General features: G+C 42.2%; 1 protein-coding gene across 11 annotated transcripts in view; it reads right to left on the reverse strand.

Annotated features, from left to right (window-relative positions):
• EXPH5 (exophilin 5) overlaps positions 1-18,744 on the reverse strand; it is a 74,628-nt gene that overhangs the window by 27,524 nt on the left and 28,360 nt on the right. For 5 of the 11 annotated variants that reach the window (XM_036902647.2, XM_036902646.2, XM_036902650.2 and 2 more), the window contains 2 exons: positions 8,511-8,671; positions 6,711-6,873 (listed from right to left, as the gene is read on the reverse strand). In XM_036902647.2, coding sequence (XP_036758542.2) covers positions 6,711-6,873; positions 8,511-8,671 — 324 coding nt within the window. Of the gene's footprint in view, positions 1-5,696; positions 6,874-8,510; positions 8,672-18,744 lie in introns of those variants that run through there. The other 6 variants (XM_036902652.2, XM_036902651.2, XM_057490689.1 and 3 more) reach the window with 2 other exon arrangements.

Consider the following 18,744-nt stretch of genomic DNA (forward strand, 5'->3'; position numbering starts at 1 on the left):
CTGGTTAAAGTCCTCTGGAGTTGGTGATTTCAAGGGATACAAAGCTACCTCTCCTTCTGCGTTCACCCACAAGTCCTGCTGATGCCACACCTTAAAGATCTCTCACATACGTCCCTGCTTCACCAACTCCACTCATTCTGCCTTACATTAGACTCCCACAATTTCTCTCCTGGATCCAGCTCCATCCTCATACCGCCAGTGGAGACATCTGCCTAAAATGCAGATTTGTTCTTATCAATCCTGTGCTTAAAATCTTCCAAGGTATTAGCCAAATCTGAACAAATTACTGGCCAGTAATTCAATCTGCCAGGAGCCAAACTGAATTCCAGGCTGTTCTTTCACTTGCTGAGACTCTAGACAGCCCCTCACTCTTCATGCCTCATCTTTTCATACTCCTCTCCCCTAGGCACCCATACTCGAGACTTAACAAATTTATTCCACCTCCGTAAAATATTCTTTCTTGTCTCCATACCTTTGCAGATACCATTCCAAAATTTTCACTCAGTAGGGTGTAGCTCAAGAATATTCTTTTTAATAAATATTCTTTTCTAACCAGAACCCTGGGTGATGTCCCCCAAATGTTGGTGGAGGATGTTCTAAGCATCGGCCACTGAAGAGACCACAGCAACTCAGCCCTTCTGTTTCAAAGATGGACTCCATGTCCTCCCACACCCTCCCGTAATCCAATCAATCAACAGATCCTTTTAATTCAAACTTAGAAATCCCTTTCAAAACCTTCCATATCCCTACATCTCCCTGCCTTCATCTTAGTTAAGACATTTATCATCTTTTGCCTTTATTATTACAATAAGCCCTCTGTCCCCTTAACTGTTCTTCTATCTGCAGGTTTTGTCCCAATCCAATCCATTCTCCACCCTTTGGCCAAAGTGAGCAATATAAACTGAATCATGCCACTTCTTTGTTGTAAAGACTCCTTTTTGCTCTCAAGTGAAAGTTCAAATTTCTCTCTGCTTTCACACTGCCCTGTATTACCTGGTCCTTACACACTCCACAGCCTCATGTCTCACGTTTGTACATCCCTCTGCCACAGGGAATTTGCATGCCTCTGAGCATGTGCACATTTTATCCTTTTGCTAAAACATTTTTTGACCAGCTGTTTGCCTGGATAACTATTTCATCCTTGAAGAATCATCACATCATTTTCTTTGGGAGACTTACCTGGACTCAGTCTAAGATACATACCCCTCCTACATTCTCCCAGAACCCAGGGGACTTCCCCATCTTAGCACCTCCTTGTCTCACAAGACCGAAGTCTGAGAGTTAAGGACCAGCAGTTTTATTCCACGGTGTTGCACGTGCTATTCGTTCAGCAGGACTTGTTGATAAATGAGCACATGTGTTCATTGTGTCCTCAGCACATCAGTTCCTCATACATTCTTCATCACCAGCCATCTAGTTTCCTAAGAGTGGAGAGTTCACCTCCACTCCCTCTTCCCCACCCACCACAGCCAACTACCAGGTTCTCTGAGTCTACATTCTAACTGGGCACATGTCTGTCCACTTGAGCCACTCCTCACTGTCCCTGTCTTAGTCTACAGTCTGTTACCTGGCCTCTCTGACCGGAGTCTTGGCCCCCAGTTCTGTTGTTGGGCTACAGCTCGAGCAGTCTCTCAGCCTTGGCACACTGGTGTCTCTTAGGCATGATGGCCTGTCGCAGGCATTGTACGATGTTCAAAGAGACCTGGACTCCTGCCTACCAGGTGCCAATAGCACCTACCTTTCAGTTGTGAGAACCAAAAATATCTTCAGACACTGCTGACTATCCTCTGGGGGCAAAATGGCCCCTGGTTGAGAACCACTGAGCTAAAGTGGAAATCTGATTATGTCACTTTTCGTTTTTAAAACTATCAATGAAAAAATATATAAACATACGCACATATACACACATACAAAGTATAGCAAAGCATTAGTGTTTGTCCAGGTCAGTAGGTTGTGGGTAAATTTATCTGTTATATATACATGTATATGCATATATGTGTGTGCGTATATATGTTTATATATGTAGTATACATATAATAAGGAAAAGAATGGTATTATCTGAAAAACTGATTAATGGCTCCCCACTGTCTACAGCGTCAAGTCCAGGCCCCTTAGCACTGCATGTGTAAGGCCCTGTGTCCTGGCCTCTCCTACCCCATCTGTTATCAGTCTCACCTTATACTGGGCCACCGAACTTCAGTGACCTAGATGAGTTCCTGCTTTCTCCAGTCTCTGACCCTTCTTGTGTTATCCTTTCTGCCTGGTGCAACCTCCCAGCTCTTAATTGCCTAGCTCAGTCCTGTGTGTCCCTCAAAAACTGGCTCCCTTCTTTCAGGAAGCCTTCTGGATCCTCCAGTATGAGTCAAGTGCTTCTCTTATATGTCCTGATGGCAGGAATACACACATCCACCCCAGCACTCCCTGTGGTATGCCATAATCATCAGTGTACTTGACTGTCACCCAGTCTACAGCGAGGCCAGATGGTATCCCTGTGTGAACTGGAAGGGCATCCCTTCCTCAGATCCTAACTGTCACTTGCCAGAAAACTGCCATAATAAGGAGATGAATCCATGAAGATGGTGATGTGGCTGGCACTCTGTAGAGTTCTGGGGGGCACTGCCTGCCACCGTACGCAGTCACTTAATGGCCCTACTGCACTTCACGTCCCCTCCAGGCAGGGACCCTGCCCTATTCTTGCAATTTTACCTCCAGCACTAAACACAGTATCTGATGCCAGTAGGACTTTAATAAAAGCTGGATAAATAGTGAAAAAGCAGCTGCCACTTCAGCTACTAACACCATGCCAGGCATCCTGACAGCCCTGACCACAGCGGGAACAGGAAGCGAGGCTGCAGTGGTTTCCAAACTGAATGAGCATCCAAATATCCAGGAGAATTAAAAATAAATGATCTTCTTGTGTCCTACTTCCAACCTTCTGAATCAGAATCCCAAGGTTGGGGCCTGATTATTTGTCATTATTTTATAATTGCTGGTGAAATTATAATAATGATCAACTGGATAAACTGGGAACCACTAGCCAGCCAGGATGAAATTCAAAACCACTCCCCTTGTCTTGTTTTTCCCTCTTGTCACTGCAGCCCTACTGTTCGTCTGTGGACACCACGGCTGGGCTCACTGAAGGAGTATTTCCAGAAAAGGATCCTTTTACTTTGACTTCTCCTTCAATCTAGGTGTCCTGGCTTTCTGGGTCTTCTAACTCGAGCCTAGCCATTGAACTAGGAAAGGGGAGGTTTCTATGAGTGAGAGAGAAAAAAGATTAGAATCCAAGGGGAAAAAATATAATCTGCCTTTTTAATTGTACAAAATTTCATTTGAACTTTTTGCTTACGTAAACTGAGGTTGCAGATGGACTGTGTAAGTTGGTGTGTACACCCTATAGATCAGGCAAATTTGGGCATGTCTAGAGAGCAGCTAGGTGGATGCACCAAGTTCTCTGCATCTCAAGGGAAGAAAATCATCCTAAAGGAACAGGGGAGTGGGTGTGCACACACTCCAGGAAGGCTGCTGTCACTCCCTAATCACAACTGAACTGTGTAGTGAGCACCTACTATATGCTGAGCACCGTGATGATCCTCAGAGGAAAGAGGCAATCTTAAATTTAATTGTACATGTTGTTCATGAGCTTTATGAACTAGCTCCCTCGTCTTTTCACTGTGCCCTGGTCCTTGGGATTGCAACAAAGGAAAGAGTAAGGGGAAAAATCCATACCCCTAAAATTGCCATAATGAACTGGTAGCACATGGCTGAATAGCTTTGAAAATGTTTGTTCGTGTTCATGAGGGTAAGTGGCCCCCATGAAGGGGTGACTTCACTGTGGAGTATGTGGGGGCATGAAACAGCAAGTGCATGCTCAGCATGTATCCACCGTGGGAGGGCATCACTGGGATAACTGGGGGTCTGGAAGAAGAAAGGAATAACTGTAGATGCTGCCTGGCATCTAGGAAGACTGCATTTAATCTCATGACATACACTATCAGGCACTTGCTGAACTGTGTGGAAGGGATCTGTGAGGTGATGGAGTTACTGAAATTTTGTGGTGAGGGCTGAGCACTATATGTCACAGGCACTAGATGTCCCATAACAAGACACAAGGAAACAGGAATTACCAGGGAAGGCTGGGGAGAAGATACATGCAATACATGCACACTATTCTTGAATTTATTGGCTAGCAACCAATTAAAACATGAATGGAAAACATTTTTCTTTTTTCCTAGGGATGAGATGGGGTTATAGAGGGAACAGTTTAATCATTTACAAGTAGGATTAAAATACTAATGGAATAATTTGGGAGGTGCATAAATTTGAGAGAAGAAATTGTCATATTTGAAGCAGAAATGGCAAAACCTTTTGCCTTTTTATTAATTCGTGTAGTCACTAAGTTCCCATGGCTTTTTACACACTAATTATAGGGAATCAGAGTTTCAACTTTTCATTGGCTGGGTCTTTCTAATGTAAATATGTACTGGTGAAACAATGAAGTCCATTTTCTTCTGGGGAGAGTCACCTATTATCCACTATCATTTCTCAGTTAAACCAAAATTTAAAAGAGGAAAAGAAATGTCTCTGATAATCAAGTATGTTAGGGCAGCGCAGAAGGTTGTCTTTTGATCAGAGCAGTTGGTTTTGTTTCTAAGATTTGCAAAAGAGCCTTAAACTGCTCTGCCGACTTGTTCTCCAGAGCACCGAGTACAGCAAAGTTACACCCTGATGGCTTCAGCGAGTAGAGGCCTGCCTGCTGACTGTCCCAGCTGCCCAGGATGACTCTGCTTCCCCGGGGCCCTTTGTCACTTCCTCCCGATGCCCTCAGAGGCAAGGAGGAGCTCCTGGAGCAGAGCCTGTATTTTGAAGGTTGCTTTTGCCTTTTGAAGGATCAGAGCTTCCAAAGAAAGTTGGGTTCTCCTTAAAAGAGCCCCTCAGAATGTGTGACACACAATTTATGTTCCTACCTTGGTGCAACACTCCCTTAACCTCCCCCCACCCCATATGCACATTCAGGATTTATATCCAAATATTTAGGTCCCACTCCTATTTAAAAATAAAAAACACATATTTTTACATTTTAAAACAATGCCTTCATAATGCTCTGCACTGGCACAGTTCACAAATATTTATTCCCACTTATGTTTTGAAAGTAAAATGTATTTAAATATGACAAATTCTGAAGACTGCTAAATACGCATAGACTTAAGTGATGAGATTTGTGTCTTTTCTGCATGCTGTGTTATAGATTCCAGTTCATCCAGTAAAAGAGAGCTATAGGTCATTTTGCTATGTAAGAAGGACGGTTGCTAAACAGAATTTTGCAAGTTTCAATTTTGTTCAATTTGGCCTATAACCAAAATACATGATACCAGAAAGAAGAATTTTCTCTTCTTTGCTCTGCTTTTGTAATAACTTGCAATTTGAGCTTGGAAATAACTTTTCCATAGAGTTAACAGGTTCCTCAACTTTTTCTAATCTGCTAAAGTTAGTTTGTTCAGCTATATAAAACTGTGTCTTAAGGAAAATCTAAAACACAAATCACATCACAAGTCCCAGCTACTCCACACATTAGGAATATTTCCTTTTCTCCTTTAAAGAAATATTTCTTATAAGGGAAATACTTCCCAGTTTAAAATCTCCAAATGAAAGAATTACTTTCATTTCAAACATTTTTACAAAGAAAAGCAACTTACCTATTTGAAGAGTAGTTCTTTGCAAGTGATTCTGGTAGAGACAAGCACATAAATCTGCCTTTTGTTCAGCTCTTCATTATTTTCATCAAGGACAAAAAACAACCTCAAGTGAAAGCTGGAGGCAAAAAACCTGCCATCTACACCAGAGGGGAGAACAGAGCTGTGCTCTGGGTCAGGGAGCCTCATCACGCGCCCCGCTGGCTGCCCGGCCCGGGCCTGTTGTTTCTCAGCAGCAGTGCCCGTGGATGCCTCTTAGTGCTGCAGCGCACACTTAATGGTTCGAAGGCACACAGGGAACACATCACGTGCCAAGCCAACACCTTAAGAGGGTGGGAAGCTTTTCAACCAGGAAGAAAGTGTTGAAATATTTAGCAGTCAGCTCAACTGCATGTAAGCAAAGCCTTGCTTGTTTTTCACAAAACAATCCAACAACATTATGAGTCAAGATGAACTGATTTACAGTTTTACAGTAGGAACCACGTGGAACCTAAAGCTCCAAAAGCTTCCTCTCTTTTCACCTTAGGTTTAATTTCTGGGCAACCACATCAATACTTCTAGTAACAGTGATAACATTTTTCCCATTTAAAAATTTTATTTTTCTCTGCTCTCTTTGCTTATCTCATTTGCTCTAATTTAGTCTCCATGTCCCATCTCTACCCACAAGGAAGAAGTAATTTTGATTAAAAGATATTTTCCTGACCAGGGCATGTACCAGGCTCTTGGAGTGGTAGGGAAACTATCAAATGTATTTCCCAGCATTTAACCCATTATTCACCACGTGCGCCACCTAGGACCTGTGCAAGTGGTTAGAAGTTGGATTTGGGAGATCCGAGTTCCATGGTCTCAAAAGGTCTCAAAAGGACTTTGTCCCTGTGTGAGCTAAGTCCTGTTTCCTTTCTTACTATCTGAACTGAAATTCTAAGAACAAACATTAAACATTCTGAACACAAAACAGGCTCTGGCCTCTGGGATCAGGTAACTACTGAGCTGTCACATGACCTGAATTTAACTCACCCTTTCCGTCCTAGCAATCGAAGCTTTGAAGTCTCCTTTCTGGATTTTCTGAATGAGAACAGGGAAGCAAATGATGATCTGAAGTTCAGCCGAGAAGGAACCGATGTTGTGTTTCTTGGATTAGGTGTATTTTTAGATCTTGATGTGTGTGATTCCATACAATCTAAAAGAAAATTGTAAAAATTTTGCGTTGTTTCAATTTTGCCAGGTAGATATACTTTATAGAACTAAAGCTTCGCTCGCTCTTGCTTCCCCTTCTGTCTGCGCAGGTTAGAAACACAGCAGGCAACCCCCGGTGGAGACCTCAGGAACTAAGGGGTCCGACCTGCGGCTCCGATTGTTCTGCCGAGGAGAGAAAATGCTCGGGAAGCGCGGGAGTCTTTCCGTATGCAACGTGAACCGCAGTTGCCTAGAGTGTCTCGCCCCTCACAGGGCTCTGCTCGCCTCTCTCAAGGTGCCTTCCCCACGGCTATCCAAAGCCAAGGGGAAGGCTTCGTTCCGCTCACCTGTTGCTCCTGACCACGCCGCCTTTCAGAAAGGTTTGCTCTAGTACTTTACGACCACAGAGATGGATGCCATGACTTTTTATATCAAAGAAAGGAAAGGAAGGAAACTAAACCATTTAGAGTGTTCTCTGTTCTGCCAAATATCTGTGTACATATGGATATGTATTTGCTACTACATATGGTTTATATGTGTGTATACATGTAGTATAAATATGTAAAATATACAGGTATAGATAATGTATTATTTTACATATGATATTAAAAATTCTAAGGCAACATCAACGTATACAAAGTCTAATATTTTTGGACATGCTGAGTTTATAACATTAAAGGAATTCAAAGTAAGGGGAAAGTCACCATGGTATTTAAGGGGTTAATCTAAAAATCTGAACTTGAGTCTTTTCAGATTTGTTTATTATGGGAGTTGAAAAATATTGTCAATATATAAATTTAGAAATATTGCTAAATGTTTCCTAATGTTAGTAACATTAATAATATATAAGCAAAAGTAGTCAGTGTGACTCTATCAGTAAAGACTTTATACTGTTCAGTATTTTTTTATTTCTAATGCACTTTGTGATTCACACAATAGCCTTGTGAAAGAAAGCATGTCTTATTATCCCCATTTACATATAAAAAAATAAGTGATGGATGCAAATAAGTGACATAGTAAAAATGTGCAAAGAAAGCAATTATTGGAACTTTACCCACAGGGTTTGAGTGACAAGGAGGGCTGCAGCTCCTCTACCTCCTTCTGCCTCCCTGTGTCCCATCCCCTTCACCCGGTGCCTCCTGCATCTCCCTCTCCCCCTCCTTGTGCATCATTATCTCATTTATTTAGGGGTTTATTGTGTTCTAGCTCAGTACTTTATGCATATAATTTTATTTAATTCTCACAACCACCTGATAAGGTAGATATTACCATGTCCATTTAAAGATGAGAAAATTGAGGCTTACAGAGAAAAAGGAACTTGAACACAGTCACATGGATTCTGATAGAACAGAGAATATAGAGAAAGACAGAGAGGAGATTTGAATCCAGGCCTGTTCTGATATTGATGTCTGTGTTCTTAACCACCATGCTCTCTTGCCTGATTCTAAAAACATACCCTCAAGACATTAGGGTATATTTTCAGTTCACTCTTTTAATTGTGTGTTGTGTTATGAACCTTTTGTACCTTTTGATTTCAACAGAGTCCTAAACATGGATAGGTTAAATTACAGATCCACTGAGCCATTATCTACTCTGCTATGCTGTAAGAAAAGAAAATTCAAATCTAAATTTTTTTCTCACCATTCTCTGCCATCCCTTTCCTTAGCCTGAATGTAAGTGGTTGTTTTAACATTTGGCTAACATCCATTTCATTGCAAAACTTTTTTCTTTGAATTTCTTCAAACCATTCACCAGTCACTCCTTGAAGCCATCTGATATCCCTCTTTGTCTTCTGGAGTTTGCTGAAATAAAACAGAAATATCAATGCACCCTTTAAATGTCTTTGCATCAAGTGCAAAGTCACGTGATGGGCTAAATTCTACCTAGTGAAGGACCTGTATAAACTGTAAGTTTAGGGGAAAATATAAGCTCTAGTTAGAAGGTCCTTTTCACCACTGTGTACATATTTTAGCTGTATTCTTTCAAATATGATGACAATCTAAAAGTTTTGCCAGTAATTAAAATAAGTCGGTGAGGACAACCTGGGATGAGCAAACCTGAACTAATAATGCAGTTGAATAATACATGTTTTAATGATATGGAGAAACAAGAATATTCTAGTTCTGATTACTCATTCATTGATCAATTAAATATTTACTGAGCAATGTTCATGTACCAGTCACGATGAAGGCAATGGGGAGTTGACAGTGAACGTAACAGACAGTATCTTTTACTCGCCCATCCAGTGGTCAAAGATGGAAGCTTGCATGCAGGAAACAAATTGTTGAATGTAATGGTCTTAAGATAGTGGAATTATTTAAACACAAAAGCCCACGAATGAACACATGACTAATGATTAGTGGTAAGGACAATGTGATTTGAGATGGATATGGCCATCCATAACACAAATGTGTCTGCCCCACACCTTCAGAATACCAGGCTGAGATTCCATCATTTCCTCTTTCTTCCTCTTCTGTGCCCTTTCCTACTTGGTCCTCTTTCAAATGAAAGTGCTGCTCTATGTCTTTCATTAAATCATTGGTTGTAATTGTTTTTTTGAAAGACAGTTCATTTTGCTCTATTATAAGGAGTCCTTAGAACTGTTTGGAAATGAAGGGTACTTAATCCAGAGGGCAACAGCCCTGGACTAAGACAAAAAGAGCATAAAGGGCAGTGTGAAGAACATGATGATAAAATCATAAAGTGGTCAGTTTGGCGTAGCACGGATGAAAAAGTCAGGCTTGCTGGTTTCCAAGCTTGGGAACTTCTGCTGTTTTGGAAGGAAATGCCTGTGCCTCTGCAGCGGCTGCCCTTTTCCAAGGGTTCTCTGTGAAGCACACGTGTAAGGGACTTCATATCACTAAGAAGGTGGTAAGACAGCTGCAGAGTGGCAACTTAGGGGTTAAACGCAATGAACCGAACCTGCTCCCACTAGGGCTCCTGCTTGGGGCTATGATACTAGAATTTTGTAAAATAATTGAGAAGGAAGCCAGCAGCCATTCTGCCCAGACTTGCGCTTTGAAAAGCTGTAGGCAGCCATCATCAGGGACAGCCAGCCCACACAGTTCACACCAGTGCCTCCTTCTGCCGGTGCTGCCTCTCCACCTGGGCACTCCTGTCTCTGTTGCTACCTCCCTTACTAACAGACTAAGAGCCCACAGGGACCTGCTTCTCATATCACTGGCTGCCTCCTGCTTACTAACACCTTACTCATTAATGTCCCACATTTGTACAAGACCTCCACTTCCTCAGAGCTCTCCACTTCTCAATACATCCGTATCATTTCAGAGGAAGCTACCTGACTTAGGGACTCTCTAGTAAAAATTATTTTATTTTTATTTCATTTTCTTTCTAAAGGCTCAATGTAACATTGACTCTCCTTTAAAATAATCACACTTCACTTAATTTCACCTCATGTGCTCATATCCACCACCACTGGTTTCTTTTCTAAATCCAGGACAATAAAGTCAGAAGTCTGTACCTCTCTGTGAATACTCATACAATTTCAATTCTAGTCTGGGAAATATATGTTAAGGGAACATCCTCCCCACTCACCAAGTACATTAATTTAACTGAACAGTATGCAACTGCTAGAAATAATTATGCAGGCAAAGTAGCACTCTGTGGAAATGCATGTGGCATAGTATGAAGCAGGAAAAACAAAATACACCATTTTATCTATGCATATAACTATGCAAAAATGAAGCACCCATTGGACACCCTAGGGAAAAAAATCAAAACACCTCATACCTTAGGATAGAATACGTAGAGGTACCATTTCTATTTTTAACTCTTTTATTCTGTTTATTCAATAAGTACAATATGTGGACCTATTTTTTTCTTTTTAATTGTGAAGTTTCATTTTATTGTCATTTTTCCCATTATAATTTCTCTTGTGGATAAAGAAATTCATGTTTTCACAATCCTAAACACAATCACTATTGCCCTTTTCATGTGATTTTTTTTCCTTTGCATTTTTCACAGGATTGTAATAAAATTTATTCAGTATACATCTGTGGAGGGTTGCCTATGGTACAAATGCAGGGATACAATGGTGAGCAGAACAGATATGGGTCTTACCCTAGAGAGCTTACTGTCTAATGGGACACACAGATAGATATGAGGCCAGTATAACACAGATGGAGTTAACAAAGAGTGGTAATATGATTTATTCATTCAGTACACGGATGAACTTTGGGTAAACAGCAATGAACAAGTCAAGTTCTTCCCCTCACAGTATTTACATTCTGCTGGAGTAGGAGTGAGGGGAAGCAATGAAAAATTAAACAAGTGCTATGAGAATATAAAACAAAGAGACCTGGTCTGAGGCAGCAGTAAAGATTTCCTTGAGGAGACAACATATGGCCTGAAGGTTAATGGATGAAGGATGTGGGAACAGCTTCCAAAGGCTGTTCTGGGAGACAGCTTTCCAGGCAGAGGAGCAGAAACTGTAGTGCAAGTGCCCCCAAGGAAAGAAGCAAGGAACTCAACTGAGGCCCACCTGGCTGGAGTGTGGAGGTGGGGAGGAAGGCTGACTGGAGGGGACGGCTGTGAGATCCTGCCGTTTCTGGGGGTGGGTTAAGCACTTTGGCACTTAGTCCTGGAGCCCTGAGAAGGTACCGATGGCTTGGCAGGTGCACGACGTGTCTGATTTGTATTATCAAAAGATCATCCTAAACTGAAAAGCTCTGCACAGCAAAGGAAATCCTCCACAAAATGAAAAGACAACATACTGAATGGGAGAAAATATTTGCAAATCATATATCTGACAAGGGGGTAAATACCAAAATATATAAAAAATTCATACAACTCAACAGCAAAAAACAGACCACCTGATTAAAAAATGGGCAGAGGATCTGAATACACATTTTTTCTAAAGATATACAGATGGCCAACAGGTACATGAAAAGATGCTCAACATCACTAATTACTTTGGAAATGCAAATCAAAACCACAATGACATATCACCTAACCCCTCTTGGAATGGATATTATCAAAGGCAAGAAATCACAAGTATTGGCAAGGATGTGGAGAAAGGGACCCTTGTGCACTGTTGGTGGGAATGTAAATTGGTGTAGCCACTGTTGCAAACAGTATGGAAATTCCTCAAAAAACTAAAAGTAAAACTACCATATTCCACTTCTGGGTATTTATCTGAAGAAAATGAAAACAGTACTTCAAAAAGATACGTACACCCTTATTTTCATTGCACCATCATTTACAATGTTTTCGAGATGCAAAAACAGCCTAAGTGTCCATTAATAGATGAACAGATAAAGAAGATGTGGTATATATATGCAATGGAATACTACTCAGCCTTAAAAAGAATGAAATCTTGCCCTTTGTGACAACATGGATGGACTCTGAGGGCCTTATGCTAATGAAATAAGTCAAGCAGAGAGAGACAAATACCATCTGATCTCATTTACATGTGGAATTTTAAAAACAACAACAAGCTAAGCTCCTAGACACACAGAACAGATTTGTGGCTGCCAGAGGTGGGGGGCTGGGGAGGAGGGTAGAAGAAATGGGTGAAGAGGATCAAAAGGTACAAACTCCCAGTTATAAAATATTTAAATCATGGGGATGTAAAGTACAGCACAATGACTACCATTAATAATACTGTACTGCATATTTGAAAGTTGTTAAGAGAGTAGATCTTAAAAGTTCTCATCACAAGAAAAAATGTTTTGTAACTATGTATGGTGACAGATGATAAATTAGACATATTGTTTGGATCATTTTGCAATATCTACAAATATCAAATCATTAGGTTGTACACCTAAAATTAATATAATGCATATGTAATATATACCTCAATTTAAAAAAATCATCCTAGCTATAGGTGGAGAGGAGTCCAGTGGGGAACAGGAGAGTAGTCAGGGTAGTGGTAAGGTCTAGGATAGAGAGGTGTTTGCTTGGACCAGGATGATGGTGGTGAATCGTAGGAAAAGTAGTGTTCAGAGCTAATCAGTGGGTAAAACTGATGGTCAAGTGTCCACGGAGTAATGAAGAAGTGACTTTGGAGGGTCAGGGACAGAGATACATCAGGAAGATTCCCTAATTTCTTATTTACATAGGTGCACAGAACATGAAATTCCTAGAGGTAGCCCACATATAATCTTCAAAAAAAAATTATACATAAAATATCTTCAATATTTCTCATCTTTGGAGCAATCATTAAGTATTTGCATAATATTTAAACTAGTATAATTTCCATAATTTATTTACTATTCCTCTGGTGCAGAACACTGTGATTTTTCCTTACAAATACTGCTGTAATAAACATCAGTGTGCATTTTCAATTTTTACAGTGCCTGTGACAGACACTGAAGTAGAATTATTGGGTGGGTCATACAGTCAAAACATTTTTGTGATTCTTTATGCACACTATCAAAATACTTCTCAAAATGACTGTAGCAATATTATTCATGCCAGCAACATATAAGACTACTCTTAGGCATCCTTGGAAGACTAGATATCAGAATTTTCAGCATTTTTATTTTCTCAACTTCATACTTTCAAGGTACCATGCTTATAACTGGGTGGCTATTTTTCTTTTAAGAATTTTTATTTCCTTGCTTTAAAATATGCTGCATTTCTTTGATAAATAGTGCGATTTGAACACTTTCCCATATGTCTGTTTGCTAATCACATTTGTCTTTTGGCAATTGTACACTGTGGGGTCAATGGAAGTTTACACCCAGAATTTCCCACCCTATTTGCATATCAACAGGCCAGAGCAGGGCTGCCGCTGGGCAAGGGGTGGAGAGAAAACAGCTATTCTCTCCTCCCCTCCATTCCTGGTATGTAATCGGTCAGGGAAGTGTCCATGGAGTTCCGCGGGCAGGGAAAGCAAGCATGTGCGCACGGGCAGGGGACCGACTGAGCTGAGGCTCGCTAGCAAACCGGGCGAGCTGTGAGCAATAAAAACCCTTTCTCCCAACCTGCCCTTCCCCTTGTCCTCCTTTGGTTCATTGATGGGGAACTTGCTCTGACGGGGAACCCCTTTCCGGTCCCCCTCCACCCCCTTACCCCCGCCCCAGCTAGGTACATTTTATGAATGAATGTCTCAGAATTTTCACTGGAATGAGGCATATTTAATTAAAATATGAACTCATTATTTTTCTGATTTGCGCTAAGTATTGCCCCCAGATTTCTGACCTCCATTCTGATTAAATTTTGAATGTTGGGCCATAGAAACCTCATTTTGACTAGGGCTAGAGTGGGTAAAACATAATTAATCTGTAGATGTGCTTATGCTAATATTTATTCCCCAAAACAGAGAGAAATGAAATGCATACAGTAGTTAACATGCTAATATATAAAAGGGCAAGATTTTAAAGAATTTCAGTGGCTTTTAAAGCAGAAATATCCCAAGGTTGTCAGGAAAGTGGCATGTACAGCTAAAAGCCAGAATGTTTAAGAGTAAGGTAGTAAAAATACCATTGTGTTTATCAATTACTAAGGAAGTAAAATAGTTCTGGCCTTTGAAGTCAGGATAACCCAGGAAGGGAAACTATGAATGACATAAAAGTCTAAACTCCTGGGTGCCTCACCTCTGTAATCTTATATACCCATGAATCCTATGCCCTAGAAAATAAAAAGCCTGTATACTTGCCCTGGTTGACTGAGCTTCCTGTACTAGAGGGAGCACAACAATGTAAAACCAGTGGTTTAGGCTCATCCATTTACTTAAAAAAAAAAAATCAAATTAGCTCAACACTAGCAAAAAGGAAAAAAATCTGAACATAAAGTAGGGATGCCCTGATATGTGAAACTTAAAAGGACAGTATTTTAAGTCCCAGCTGGCCTCCGTCTGAGAGAGAGAACATTTGCCTGCAAGTGGAACTGCGCCAAGTTCACAGGGCTCGTCCTGGTCTCTGTTGGGCCGTCACATGCTCAGCCCACCGTTTAGAGTATCCAATCCACTTTATGTCAGTGAGCAGAACCCCAGGGTCACGAATGGCATGTGTATAGATAAATTACAACTGCACAGCTTGGTTGCTTCATTAGTCCAGCTTGACTCAACCTATCACAGGTTGTCTACGCTTGTAATTTGTTCTACCCGCAGGCTGATTAACTTGACTAAACTAAATCAGGTCTTTTCTTGCTCAGTGTAGTCCCAGCCCTCTGCTCCAAGTCAAAATGCTCTTTCTTCACTCACAGGAATCTTAATCAGCCGTAAGCTGCCTTCTTTCCATTCTAATACCTGCTAAACGAGTCTGTCCTCCGAGGTTCCTCCTCCGGAGTTAAATTTGTTTTCTCTTCATTTTCCATCCTTGAGTAGTGAATCCTGTCTCCCCTTTCCTCTGTCTTCGCCGGCTGTGCCCTTGGTGGCTTTTGCTCTTCACTTCTTTTTGTTCACCTTTGTTTCTGAGCAGGCTTTTGTCTTCATCTTCATTTTCATAACTAATTAATCACGTACTAACCATTTAGAATGTGCTCAGTAAATGATAGTTGTCTCTTTATCTGCCATTCTTAGACCCCACTGTCGGCTCCCTGTGAATCAAACCCTGGCCTGTTCTTGAGTGGCCACTGGACGGGGGGCAGGTTCCAGCCCCACCTCCGCCCTGAATCTGGGCTGGCCTTGTGCCCGCTTAGCCCAGCTGAGAGTGCGACAGTGAGACTTCCGGGTCCAGGCCTCGGTGAGGCTTGCAGCTTCTGCCTCTCTCCCTCTCGGAATCTTGATTCTCCTCTGCAGAGAAGCTGGGGCCTCCTTGAGGATGAGATCGCACACAGAGCAGGGCTCCCAGGAGAGCCGTCACCGACGGCCAAACCCGTGCGCACAGCCATCCCGGACCATGCAGACGCCCGTGAGCAGCCGAAGGAGCCGTCCGGGCGCGACCAGGAGCCCCGGCCCGCCAAGCCCAGCTCGGGGGCTGCCGCACAGAACTGTGAGCTTTCTAAGCCTCTAAGCCTTTGAGATGGCTTATTACACATAATTTAAAAGCGTAAGCACAGGTGAGATTATCCTGAAGATATCATCTAGTCTAAAAAATGTACAGTCAAAAGTCATTCCTACATCAGAATTAAATCATTGAGAAATTTTATAAAGCTGAAAAGGACCTTAAAACCTAGTCTGGTCGAGCTCCCTGTCTTAGGTGCAATAATCATAAAACATAACGGCAGATGGTACGCATCAAGCTCCCTGTCTCCCAGGATCCGGCTGCCATTACGGCTGATGCTCACAGAGCTGCGCGGGTACTGCAGTCTTCAGGCACAGAGATGGCGCTGAGCTTGGCGGCCTGGGGCTTCGACCAGGCGGGGAACTCCTGCCTCAGTTCTCAAGCCCAGGCCTTCCTAACCTTCTATCCCATTGCCTCTGTTAAGCCCATTAACAAACAATGCAATTGATATAAATTCAAAGTGGCTTTTGTCAATTAAAAAGGTGGTGATGATAATCCAAATATGATGGAAGAGAGCTTTAGACACATGTCGAAAGCAAACAAGGCCCCTAGGCGAGAAAACAGGAGTTACAGCCTCCATTTTCTTCTCAGAAAATTCTCAATTATCTCTCAAAATAGTTCCCCTTAATCAGCTCCTCTTGCCCAGGGCATCCATTCCTCTTTTTGCTGTTCTTACCTCTCTTGTCTTCTCTTCATTCACATTTTTCCCTCCACTTGTTTCCCTGGCTTCTGTACACATAGCCTTTTCCTTTCACAGCTGACCTTCCCACACACCTTGCTCGGCCTCCAAGGCAGCTAAATATCCTGATCGGCTCTCAGCCCTCCCTCTTGGCTTCAAGCACCGCTTGCCAAATAGTCCCCCAAACCCCCAACCCTGTCCTGGTCTTACAGGTTCAGTCATCAGTGAAGCCTAGAGCAAATTGTTCAATTACACTGAATCCTGTAAAAGTGGATTTCTTGCTCGAATTGTAGGAGATCACAGCAGCATAAAAATTTTCCTCCTACAGAGAAATTCAAACACATTTTTTTCCCACATTGCTCAGCAACTACAACACACAGAAAAGCACACACGCAGTGCGTGGGGTGGGCCCCGCATCCCAAGTCGGAGCTTGAACGTCAGGTTAATGTCATCACGGGAGCTGGATCGATCTGCCCAAGCGAGGACCTTTTCAAAACCCTGAAGCCCCAAGGAAACTCGCCAGCTCAGGGAAGTGTTGCCGTTTTTGTTTTCCTGCTCCAGAAAGGTGAGACTCCGATCGCTCATCCTCTGGGGAAAGCTTCAGGACACTACTGTAAGTGCTCAGCCAGCAGGAGGTGAAGAGAGCAAACGCGGTGCCCAGTGGCTTCACTAGCAGCCTTACAGCCCACGGTCCGGACCCTCCTCTCCCTGTTGCTCTTCTGACCAGACTGTTTTTTGAGAGCCTTTGACCCTGACACCAGAGCCTGGTCTTCGGTTCGATCCACAACCGTGAGTCAGGGAGGGGCAGGGATTAGAAAAAGCGAGCAGGTGTACTGAAAAATGAGATCTTCTGATGATAGTAAAGTTGAACCTTAGAGGGAAATCTGGAGGAAGGGAAGCTCAGATAAAGAAAAGTGATGAACTAAAGCAAGCAAGCAACAAGCACAAACCAGCCTTCAGAACTCAGAGAGCAGCAGCGAATAACGACACCAGCTTTTGAGCCAAGTCAGATAATAAAGCCCATCTAAACTCCTTGGATGATTGTGACTGAGGTGGCTCAATATAGTATAAAAGACAACCTTTTCTATATTTTTCCATTTGATCAGAATAACCTTGCTGGATGTTTATTCTCACATAACAGAAAGTCATAACACAAGGGGAAAAACAAGAACTCCAAGTTAACACTGAGGAAGTGTAATTCCCACACTGGTTCAGATCGCAGTGAGTGATCCCTTACCAGTTAGTCACCCTAAGGAAGGTGCTGTAGAAAGACTGTGCTCACTCTGAGGTCAGACTTAAAGTGCCAGGTCCTCATGTGGCCATCAGGGCTTATTCTGGCATCAAAGGCTTATCTTATCTCTTTAAAAAATCCATATGTACCTTTTGCCCAGTCACCTGGGAAAGCACCGAATGTCACCTCTGTATGTATCAAATTATACTGAGTCATTCTCACTTCAGGAGATCCCAGCTGTGCTTAGAATTCCAAACTCCATGGCCTTCAAGGCTGTGCAGTGTCTGGCCCCTGCCTGTTGTCACACGTCTCCCCTCCACTCAGCACCTGCCCTTCGGTTCCTCTAGCTGCCAATCTGCCTTCCACTGCACTTTGCACTTGCTGCTCCCTCCACCTGGAATGTTCTTCTCTATTTTGTCACATGGCTATTTCTTTGTATCATTTCAGCCTTAGCTAAAATGTTACATCCTTAGAGAGGCCTTCTGTGACCCTCCTAGAAATGGTCCTTTCTCCCACCTAGTCACTTTTTATCAATTTACTTGGCTCACATTTCTTAATCTCATTAATCATCTTACGAAATCATCTCCAGTTATTTACTTTTTTTCTCCCCTGGGCCCCACTAAAATGTAATCCATATGAGCAAGGACCTTGCTGATCCTGTTTTCTGGAATGATGTCTGACTTAGTGTAGGGCTCAGCAAGCCCTTGGTGAACAAATGAACGTGAATTTGGGAAACTTCTCACTGGACCTGCATTTCTTCATCTATAACATAAAGGCTTTGAACTAAATGGTCCTGAAGGTACTTTCCCATGTTTTATGACTCAAAGCATGCTTTTGCTAATGTTTTAAGAGGTGTACCCTAATACTTAAGAACATGGGTAACAAATCCATATGTGCTCTGTCTGAGATCTCACAGATTCCAACTCTGTTGCCCTTGGACTGCTATATTTCAGCCTGAAAAATCCCAGTCTTTCATATTGTCCTCACATGTCAATTACCCTTTCCCTTTTTGCTCTTTTTCCTGCTGCTTCACTCTGGATCCACCACATGATTAAA

Source organism: Manis pentadactyla, chromosome 13, assembly GCF_030020395.1.
Source record: "Manis pentadactyla isolate mManPen7 chromosome 13, mManPen7.hap1, whole genome shotgun sequence".
NCBI classification, from domain to species: Eukaryota; Metazoa; Chordata; class Mammalia; order Pholidota; family Manidae; genus Manis; species Manis pentadactyla.